Genomic DNA, 11,684 nt, shown 5'->3' on the forward strand with positions numbered 1-11,684 from the left:
GTTTGATGTAACTCAAATCATTTTTTTTTGCTTCAAAGGGTAGCAACCTTGTTTTTCACATTTTACTTTATAATATTATATTGAACCACTTGAATGCTGCTCCTGCATTTAGCACAACAGCAATTTATTATGTTATTATACAATGTGAAATCAAGCAAGCTGGAGGTAAGACTGTAAGTATGTATATGTTTAAAACAGGTGCACAAGAGAAGCGCGGAGAAACTATTGAAGCTGGTGTGGAAGAACAGGGGCACTTACGTGAAGGTTGGCCAGCATCTGGGAGGTATGGACTACCTTCTGCCCAAGGAATACACGGACACTTTGAAAGTTCTTCACAGCTCCGCACCTCAGAGCAGTGTGCAAGATATAAAGAAGGTTGTTTCAATCATGTATTATTTTTTTTGATAAAAAATGTCTACATGTTTATAGAAAAATATTCTAGTAAAATAAAACACAATTCTCTTCTTATTGATTGCAATAATCAACTTTTAATTTTATATTGTTTTATGTTTAATAATATATATTACTAAAATCACTTAAGTGTATAAAATTTGCATATGATTTTTAATTTTATAAAAGGCTTATAACTTCCTTTATACTGTTTTTAAAGTTTTTTGAAAAGAAATTTTTTCATCCTGTTTTTAGTACATACTAGTTTAGTTTATATTTAAACCAAATGATTTAGTCCAATGACTTAATTGGAAAAGTTTTTGTGGAAAATTAAAATGCATGTTGATTTATAAGGTTAAAAATGAGTTAAATTAGTTCTCATACAGGGTATTAGAATGATTGTTAGTCAAAAGTTTTGCTGGGTTGAGTTATAGGTACACATAGTGTTGTAATTAGAATAAACTATTGCTAACAACTATTACCGTTTTATTGCTTAAAACTTTCAAAAACAAGAATAAACCAATATTAGTTTACCATAAGGGAAAGAAATTTAGAATAAAATTTATATTAAAAAATGTTTGTTTATTACAACCATATGTTTTCAGCATTAGTACATCCGAACAATTTTGAGCATACATTTTTTAAACTAAAGTAAGATTGAACTATATTGGAAATGTTAGATTTATTACATAATTTTGTTGTAGTATCATCAATAAAAATATTTCCAGGTGTTATGCGACGAGTTGAACATCAGCGCAGTGGACGAAGTGTTCTCAACGTTCGAGGACGAACCACTAGGTACAGCATCACTTGCGCAAGTGCACAAGGCCGTATTGAAGTCAAGTGGTCAGGTGGTTGCAGTTAAGGTGCAGCACCCCAAAGTGAAAAAGTACTCCGATCAGGACATGGACATGATGGAGAAAGCACTGAAGTTTGTTTACAAATTACATTATAAGCATTTAATGAATTTATTTTAACGTATTTCGTTAACTAATAATACAAGACAATTAAATACTTATAAATAAAGTACCACATAAGCAGTTCATTTAAGTTGTATTACTACAGACAAGTGCTGACATTCTTCCCCGAATTCGAGCTGATGTGGTTGAGCGAAGAGACGCGGGAAAATCTTCCGATCGAACTCAACTTCAAAAATGAAGTCAACAATTGCTTGAAGGCAACCGAAAATTTGAAAGGGATACCCTGGGTCAAGGTTGGTAGTTTTTTATTACTATCTGATTGCATTTAAGATGTGTACTTGCTATTATTATTGAAGTTATTGCTATATTGAAGTTGTCTTTTTAGGAATGTTTTGAAGATAAACGCCAACTAAATATTCTTATAAAATACGTTTTGTAAGCAAATTTTATATGTGGTGAATTTAACTAGGTCATTTAATATTTTTGTAAGGGTACAATTTTTTCAACAATTTAGGATAGGTGTTAGTTATTTTATTACTAAAAGCTTATTAAAAATAAAAGTTTATAGATGTTTATTATTAACAGAGTAAAAAAGGGAAAATGTTTCATGTGCTTTTATTTCAAGTTGATTTAGATAATTTTTAGTCTAGTAATAATAAATTTTTATAATTTAATTTTAAAATATGTAAGTTTTATTAACTTAATATTATAACTTTGTTGTGTACTTTTATTTCGATTTCAATACTTTTTAGATATATACGGTATAATAATAATACTTTTTTTTAGGACTAACTGTAATTTGTTTTAATCTTACTCATTTAATTTTTTAGTTTAATTTATTTTATTAAAACTACTAATTGAAAAAACTCCAATTTGTATAAATTTGAAGTTTCTTGATTTAAAAATCGAAAAAAAAAGGAGACTATTGTTTAATTCTTTTTACCCCATTTAAATAGAAGACTGATAGTTTTTATGTATAATAATCCAAAAAGTTTCCTATTGTATTATAATCTTTTAAAAGTAATTTATTATGTGTAGACTAGTCAAGATTTTCAAAAAGCATATAGCATCCTGAAAATCCTGGAACTTTGCAATTTAGGTAAAAAATATTAAGAATTTGAGAAATTTTGAAATAAATCTGTAAATTTGGACAAAATATATAAAAACTTGGGTTTTTGAAGAGTTTTTACACGTAAAGTAAAGAAAATACGATTTGATGCAAAAAATCTGTCATAAATAATTATTAAAAACACATTTAAAGTAGCTTTGCAGTATCTTTTCAATGTTATAATAATATGTAAGACAATTTTATAACTTAAACTTAATTTTATACTAAAAACGGACCAAAACACTTTTATTTTTAAAACTTGGAAAAACTTTAGATAACGTGAAAAAAAAGATTTAAAAAACCTTTGGCAACTCTGATTATTAAAACATTAAGTTGTTTTTGAAATTTTAACTTTTACAAGTTTTGTTTTAAACTTAACCATAAAATTTATCATCACTGAGCTCATAATAACTACGTGAATAAAACTATTGCATTATAATAAATAAAACTTTGTGCAGTTTTTATATCAGAGAAAAATTCTTTATGCACTAGGAGATTGTAAACTTTTGTTATCCTAGCGTAGTCGTCAATTTATCCATTAACATGTTTGGATTTGTGCTATCGTAGAAAAAAAAATACAAATTAACCTAATACAAAATATGATTAGATTGACATTATTTTATATAACTCATCATATCTGAAATCCACAGTAAAAACAAGTCTGTTAACATCAAGGTTGTGGTTTTAGTATTTCAGAAATCTTACGATAACATCTTGTATAAGCCTACTGATTTACAGGTTCATTAATAATCAGTTAATATTTTTATTTTTATATCCATTTATTTGTTATGGAACACGTTAAAGTAGCATTACAGTACTTTTACAATATGTTTTTACTGTTTAACAAGTTTTTTACTTTGAATTTAGTTTTAAAACTAAAAATTGACAAAACACTTGCACTTTTAAAAACCTTGAAAAAATTTAAGAAAATTTGGCAGCATTGCATTTTCTAACAAATAAATATATTCTCAAAATAAATGAATATTAGTTTGTATTGTTTTATGACTGATATAACTTTAGATGCATATCAGAAATTTCTATCAATTTAGTTAGCAAATTGTAGTGTTTATTAATAAGGACCTCTAGTGATAATACCTTGTATAAGCATACCAGTCTAAGAGTTAGTTTCTTTTAAATTGTTTTAGTTTAATTTTGAACTAGACAGCATTAGATAAGAAATGTTTTATTTGTGCGAAAATGTATTACTTTATGATAAATTATATTTTTTAGCTACCGACAATGTACACTGAACACTGTAGTGAGAGAGTGCTCACTATGGAGTATATGGAGGGTGGGCAAGTTAACGACGACAAATATTTGAAAGATTACAACATCGATTACGAGCAAGTTTCGAGGTTATTAGTTTTTATCAAAAATTTTTTTTTTTTTGATGTTATAGCTGAAGAATATTCGTTTGGTTTTTATGCTTTACTTTTAATAAAAAAAAACTTTTGTACATATAAGCTAAAGATTATTTAAATCACAGGCTTTATACTGTGGTTTAAGATAAATTTTATTTAGTTTTTTAAATAAATATATGACTTAATTTTATTTAAAATGACTAGCTACTGCTCGGGTAGCAACTACAAGTACTAAGAAATATTTTTAAATTTCGCTAACATTTCTACAAGTTTTGCATTTAAGAAAATGTTTTATATAATTTAAAATTATAGTTTGAATTAATGGATTGACATCATTACTATGCAAATAATCATTTTTAATTTTTCTAAGTCAGTAAGTACTATATTTTGTTTTGACATATGTGTAATCTTGTTTATATTTGTTCAATTTAAAGCAAAATTTTAGTTAAATTGAAAAAAATAACTTGGTTTAAGGAAGAGCTATCAACTTTATGATAGCTTTGTTATAGTTTTACAATAATTTTTAGGTAGAAATTTTACCTTTTGGGTAATACTTTTTTTAAAGGATGACATTAGTAATAGTTTAAGGGCATAGGGGTGTCAACCTTGATTTTTACAAGTTTATCTTGGTTTATGGAGTTTTATCTTAGCTATCAGACATTTTTAACCGCTTGAAAAAATTCAAATTATTTTTGAGATATGAGAGATCAAACTTGGTGACCTCAATAGGTTCCTAATGGAAGGCGCAAACTAAAAACGCGAAAAAAAGACTATTTCACTGAAAACCTATCTCCTCCTTCATTTTTTAAGCAATCTTCCTCAAATTATTATTGTAGTATTGAGATTATTATTGAGTATAATAAATTGAGAAAGTGTATTATTAAGTTTTAAAAAGATTGAATGCAGGAATTTTTTAAATATTGAAATATAAAATTTTTAATAAAAAAAACACCTTTTTTTTGTTTTTTTTTTATCTAAAATTTCTATTTTTTTAATATTTTAGAAATTTCAACATTCAAAGTCTTATAAACTATAAAAGAAACGTTTCCTGAAAGTTTGAGGTCTATAGCTCAAAAAAAAAGGAGAAGATAGGTTTTTAGTGATTTTTTTGATTTACGAGAAAATTGACCCCTAAAAATTTGCGGTCCATACGTTTGTACCGGAAACTTTTTATATAAATTACAATATCTCATAAGTTAAATAATTTTTTTTTAATTCTATAAAAACTGGCTAGTTATTTGTACTTTAAGCTTTTATATAAGATCCAATGTTATTTTTAGCAAAAAAAAGTGTCGGACCCCCTATGTCCTTAATTGATTTTATGTGAAATGTATACAATTACTCTTTTGGTTTAAGTGTTATGATTAAATTTTTTTTTAGTAATATATTTTATCTTATATGATCCATAAAGTTTTTTATAAAGAATATTAGGTTACTTAAATAAATTGTTTAAAAAAAGTGACTTGAAAATTTTTGGTAAAAAGTTGTATTTTTCTTTATAAAAAAATATTATAAACTAAAGTAAGGAACCTAAAAATAAATTGTATTTTTAAGGCTAAATATTAAAATCATCAAAACTAGTTTTACTGAAAAATGTATAAAAAAATTGTATTTTAACGTTTTGACAGTTTTATAATCTCTAATAAATACTTTTCATCTAAAAGATTTTTTAACTCTTTCGATTTAAAGTCTGTTTTAACTCATTTTGAAAATACATCCATAGAAGTATAACTTAAACACCGTAAGAAAATTGTTATTTAAAAAGCCATGACTAGTTAATCTTTTTCAAAACTTAGTTTTTAAAAGAGTCCCTTACCATAAATACTTGTGTATGGAAATAATATGAAAACCAAATTAATTACCACAATTTTTTTTTCTCGACTTCGTTTTCACATACTCCGAGAATCTAGCAGTCTATTGTTAAGTTTGTAATTTATTCAAATTAAAAAAGTAAAAATAAACATTTTTGTGTAGTTTTTATAACTTAAAAGTTAAAAACACACTTTAAAAAGCTTCCAAAACGTTATAGTTTTTATGAGAAATAAAGTGATTACATTATGTATGATTACTGTATTTTATTGTTTAAGAAAATTTTACTAGCTGTTTGAATATCTACTTAAATTATAGTTTTATTTTTTTTACACAAAAAATATTTTTTTTGTGCAAAAGTATTATATAAGAGCTTATATATTATATTATATAAGAGCTTAAAAACAATAGTCTAAAGTCTAAAAAAAAACAAAAGTTAGATACAAATTTAGTTTTTTTAATAAATTTAGTTAAAATTGTTATATTCTTTAATTGTTAATTGAAAATTTTTAATGAAACTAATAAAAGTTTAAATAGTAAAGGCCTTTAAAATTGAAATTATCCCCTTTTAAAAAAATTTAATTGCACTTGTTTGATTACTGATAAAAGTTTATGTAAAAAACGAAATATTTGTTATATATATTATTTAAACAACACTAAGCTAACTTAAAAAAACAGACAAGTTAAATTATTTTACATCATCAATCTTTCTTTTGTCTCATTTACTTTTTTTATGAAACAAAATACTATCAGAATTTTTAATACTGAAAGCACTCACAGTTTCAATACACATCTAAGTAGTTTAAATAAAACAAATATGAAGTTTGAAACAGTAATTGTTTTTTATAAGTTGATTCCAAATTTTATGCAACTTATCGTTCTAAGTTGTGTGAGAAAAAGGGATAAATATAGTTTTTATTATGAACCAAAGTTAAAAAATAACATTAATTTTTGTTAATATTGGTATTTTATATGTCGCATAACAATTTAGTGAAAAAAAAACTTACGTCCAGGCTTTATATACAATGTATGTTGTGCACTTTCCATCTTAATATAAGTAATAAGTTGGATTAAAATTTAACAAAATGCTTTTTCAATAAGAATTAAGAACAAGTCAAATACTTTGCATAACATTAGTTAGCGATAAAATATTAACCAAGCTAATTTTATTCACAGCTTAGTTGTCATTTTTTCATTATTATACCGCAACAATCTAGTTTGTTTACGAAGCACTGCTTTTATGAATAAAACTATTTAAAAGCTTTGCGGCTCTAATTTTTTGTCTTTAGTTAGTTAACATGGGAACGAGTCATTTTTGCACGAGAGTAAAAGTAATAAAAAATAATATACATTACAAAAATAAAAAACTTACCAAAAGAGGGTAAGGGTTAGGGGTAACAGTGTAGTAAAAATAATCATAAAAAACAACTAGTAAAAACTGTTATTAAAAAACAACAATAAAAAATAAATAAACAAAATAAAACTATTAAAAATGAGAAAAAAAAAAATCGACGAGGGAAAAGGTAAGGGGTAACAGCGATAGTAAAATTTAAAGATAAAAAACAAATAATTTTTAACAAAAATTACTTATAAAAATGAAAAAACAATAGATAAATAAAATTAAAATAATACAACAAATAAAAAAAAAGTAAGAAAAATAAGTTACCGACCAAGGTAAGGGTTACGGGTAACAGTGATAGTAAAATTAAAAAAACACTATAAAAATAAAACTATCAAAAAAAAAAATTCAACCTGTGCAAAAGTGACCACTTGTGTAAAAGCGTCTTTGTGTAAAAGTGTACCTTCGTGCATATTTGACTCATACCCAGTTAACATAGATGCATGATAATCTCATTTTGAGAAAAAAGGAAACTCTAGTCACTAGAATTACAAAAGTTCGATTTTGACTACCATGCATCACAGCAGACTAGGCAAATTTAAGTGATAAATTATTTTTAAAGAAAGTTTGACAAATTTTTCTCTAAAATTTTTACATTAAGTAGAGCAAAGTATATATTTTTTTGATAATTTTTATTATCTGTTTAAGGCAATATTTTCTACAAAAATTAATATGGCTTTTAAAATGGCTTTTATATGAAAGCTTTAAGTACAAACTACAAGCCAGTTTTTATAGAATTCAAAAATATCATTTAACTTTTGATATATTTAATTGTTTGTAAAATTTTCCAATATAAACGTATGGACCGCAAATTTTTCGAAGTCAATTTTCTCGGAAATTTTAAAATTCACCTAGAATCTATCTCCTCCTTCATTTTTCAAGCAATCTTCTTCAAATTTTCAGGAAACCTTCCTTATAATGAAAGGAAAAAACGTTACTTTAGAATTTTAGTAATTTTAAAAAAAAAAAATTACAAAATTTTTTTTTAATTCCAAAGTAAAGTTTTTTTATTATTCTATAAAGATTAGACTGTAAAAGTTTGAAGAAGATTGCTTGAAAATTGTAGGAGGAGATAGATTTTAAATGAAATAGTCTTTTTTCGCTAATTTAGTTTCCTCTCCTCATAGGGAACCTATTATGCGGCCCGTCTTTGACTGGTCATATCTCAAAAAATAATTCGAATTTTTTAAAACGATAAAAAGCATCTTGAAGCTTAGAAACGACTCTATAAAATAAGATCAACTTGTAAAAAACATGGTTTACCTCCCCCCCCCCTATGGCCTTAACTAAGATGTAGAGAATTATTTTATTCTCTTTCAATGGGCAAACTTTCGAGCAAAACAAGTGTGTATGAGAAAAACCCGTAACAACATAATTTTCATAGAAAACTTGGCAACATTTTAAACCAAAATATTTTCACAGGAAACTTGGCAACATTTTAAACCAAAATGTTTTTACAGGAAACTTGGCAACATTTTAAACCAAAATAATTTTACAGGAAACTGGGGAAGCTTTTCAGCGAGATGATCTTCGTTCACGGGTTCGTACACAGCGATCCGCATCCCGGCAACATTCTCGTGAGAAGGAAATCCCCCCAAATGAAGAACACGTGGCTGTCGAAACTGTACAGGAGCAATGACGATTTGGAGATTGTTCTGTTGGACCACGGTCTCTACAGGAGCCTCAGTAAACAGTTCAGGTGATAACTTGTAATGATTTTTTCTTATATTTATTAGTTTAGTAAATGTTTGTTTTTATTAATTTGGTCGAAGATGTGTAAAAAGATATATTTTAATTTATTTAAAAAGAGATGAAGTTACTGTTTTATAATACAAAAATATTTGTTACCTAACATGCAATTTATCCATAAAAAATCTCAGTAATAACATTCGAAACAACAAATTAGCAAAATCAAATATTTTGCAATTAAAAAAATTTACAGGTACAACTAAAATCCGTGAACCAAAAAACTTATTTTTTTAATCTAAAATACTTTTTTTGGATATATCAACAAAACATCAAATTATAATCCCTTTAAATCAATATTTTCTCAATTAATCAAGTTTACAGGTACAACTACGCCAACTTGTGGTACTCTATAATCGAAAGGGACGTCCCCGGAATCGAAAGGTGGGCGAGGGAGCTGGGTAGCGAGGACTTGTACCCCTTGCTGGCTACCATAGTAACCGGAAGATCGTGGGAGGTTGTCAACGACAAGGGAATTAAAAAGTTAGTTTTGTAAAGTATTAGATATATAAAAACAACCAAAACTTTGGTTATAATTTAAATTAAGTAGTTTGGTAATACTTTGGTAATAATTGAATTAACTTATAAAATAAAAGTAATCATTTTATTTTGTAAATTATCTTTATCATAACTATGATATAAAATATGCACGGAAAAATCATTGTTTGAAATTTAGATGAATTTTTTTTACTATTGGTAGAAGTTTTGTAACAAATTAATTTGTATGCAAAAAACAGGCGTGAACTTGGTACAAAAGTAATTGGTATTTTGTTTTACTTTATTAAAATTACTTATTAATTCATTGCAACGCAAGCAGGCGTTTTGTAATATTTTTCAAATTGCCATCAGCAAAAATGCAGTGCATCAATATTCTGCTGTCGAAACATGCAAAATGTACAAATAATAAATAAAAATTATCAGCGTGAAGTTCACGAAGAAAGAAGACAGAGAAATGCGGGACGGAGTTTCCGACTTCCTGGTGGAAATTGCCTCTGTGCTGAACAGGATACCCAGGGAAATGTTGCTGGTGCTCAAAACCAACGACCATCTCAGGGGGCTCGAAGTTTGTTTGTTGCATGTGTTAGAAGGTTTACAAGCGTTAGCAGTACATGCTGGATTTTTTGTTTTCTCTTAAAAACTGTGCTAAAAGCGTTTTTTAGATAAAAGTCGTGACGCACAAGTTATTATACGAGCTTCAACTTTATAACATATAAAAAATTAAAAACTACCCACAAAAATCCACCTAAAAGCGATTCTATCCCAAGTATCTCAGCAAACGTATAACAAATAAATGAAATATACTTTAAATTTCAAATTATTCTTAGCACGCATACGGGGTGAGGGGATCTCATTCGGGATTCCTGGACATGTCTGCCTGCTGCCTCAGATGCCTGAACGAGATGAATGTTGAACGCGCGCAAGACTCGAGTTGGCGGGAATACGTCACGCGTGACTTACCGCGCATTTGCAGCGTGAAACTGAAGTTGATCGGGCTCAGCTTGCTAGACTACTACATGTGGGTTAGTTGAAAAAAGTTGTTTGTATTTTATAAGTGTTTCGAATAGTTATATACAAAATTTATATAGGCTTTATTGAATGCTATACGCACGTAATTTAAAATCCGAGGACTGTTTTTCTTCAACTTAAGTTTTACTTAATCCATAGATCCATATTTAACATATGCTGGGAGACACATATATTAATACAAACATTCGTTTGGCATAAAAAATTATCTGGCAACTATGCTCCAACCAATTGATTTCTAATTTTTAAGGTCTCTGAAATTTTAATTCAAATGTTTATCATTCTATGATTATATAAAAAGAATTTCTCAGGTTAAATTAACTAAAAAAAAGTATTTATGGTTCCATGCAATGATAAAAAAACTTTAAAAGTTTTAGTTAAAAGCTATGCTTTGAAAATGTTCTTCTTCAAAGATGCCAGAACACTTGTAAGTTATTTACTAATTTAGTTTATACTTACTAAATTGATTATTTTCAATAAAAAGTTTACTTTTATTAAGGTTCTCTCAAACTTGTTTATAATTTCTAGAAACTATACTATATTATTTATTTATACTATACTATATTTTATTATTTTTAAGGGTTTTATTAAATACTCTGAAAAGTTTATTGTTTTATATTTTTAATTTTTTTCTAAATAGTATAAAATAAAGATAAATAGTAGGTACAATAAAGGAAGATTACTGTATAATTTGTTTTTATTTATATTCCAGTGATTTGTTTCACTAGGATCTTTTGTTAGCAAACGATTAAATCTATATTTTAAACAGTTAAATAGTTTTGACTGGATTTTTTTCATAATCAAAAAACTGAGTATTTTCTAGTATTTAAAGATCTAAGAGTAATGTCTGTTTTTTGTATAGATTATAAAACTAGTATTTAACGTGTTAAATTTACATCTATGTATAGATTTTTTAGACTGAAATGTCGTTGTTTTAAAAGTGCTAACTTCAGTAAAGTATAAAACCCAAGTAATGTTAAATGTCAAATGGCTTACAAAAATATTATTTAAAATTTATAATTTTTTCAGCTAACAACTGGAAATAAAAAAGTTGAAGGTAATGAAAAAAGCGAAGAAAGTGGAAAAGAGGTACTTTCCTAGAAATTATTAAAATTTTGTTTATATTTTCAGCATTCATTTTATATTAAACATTTTAGGTAGAAGACAGTTCAGAGAAGAATTCAAAAAATAAATTTTTTGTCGTGAAAGAGTGAAAAATAAATTAATACATTCTGGGCTGCTATTTAAATGTTGTAACTTATTTTAACAAATTAGTTTGTGTTCGCCAAAATAATCTTAACGGTTATTATGTTTATTTTTATTATTTATTTAATTTATCATTGATTTTACCTCTTAAAGTATGAAAAGTTTACATATTTTTAAAGTTTTAAAAAAGTAAAGAATTTACAAATATTATTTACATTTTA

At 26.3% G+C, this 11,684-nt stretch overlaps 1 protein-coding gene across 1 annotated transcript; it reads left to right on the forward strand.

Moving 5' to 3' along the window:
• Positions 1-178: 178 nt before the first annotated feature.
• Positions 179-11,358, forward strand: LOC145846547 (aarF domain-containing protein kinase 1-like; the record flags this gene model as incomplete). Its single annotated transcript, XM_082953267.1, has 9 exons — positions 179-375; positions 1,119-1,321; positions 1,456-1,603; positions 3,649-3,773; positions 8,486-8,686; positions 9,058-9,216; positions 9,655-9,796; positions 10,059-10,253; positions 11,287-11,358. Coding segments are annotated over 9 exons (1,442 nt in total), but the record flags the coding sequence as incomplete, so codon positions are not given.
• Positions 11,359-11,684: the final 326 nt, after the last annotated feature.

This window comes from Thalia democratica, unplaced genomic scaffold, assembly GCF_965202585.1.
Source record: "Thalia democratica unplaced genomic scaffold, ktThaDemo2.hap1.1 HAP1_SCAFFOLD_503, whole genome shotgun sequence".
NCBI classification, from domain to species: Eukaryota; Metazoa; Chordata; class Thaliacea; order Salpida; family Salpidae; genus Thalia; species Thalia democratica.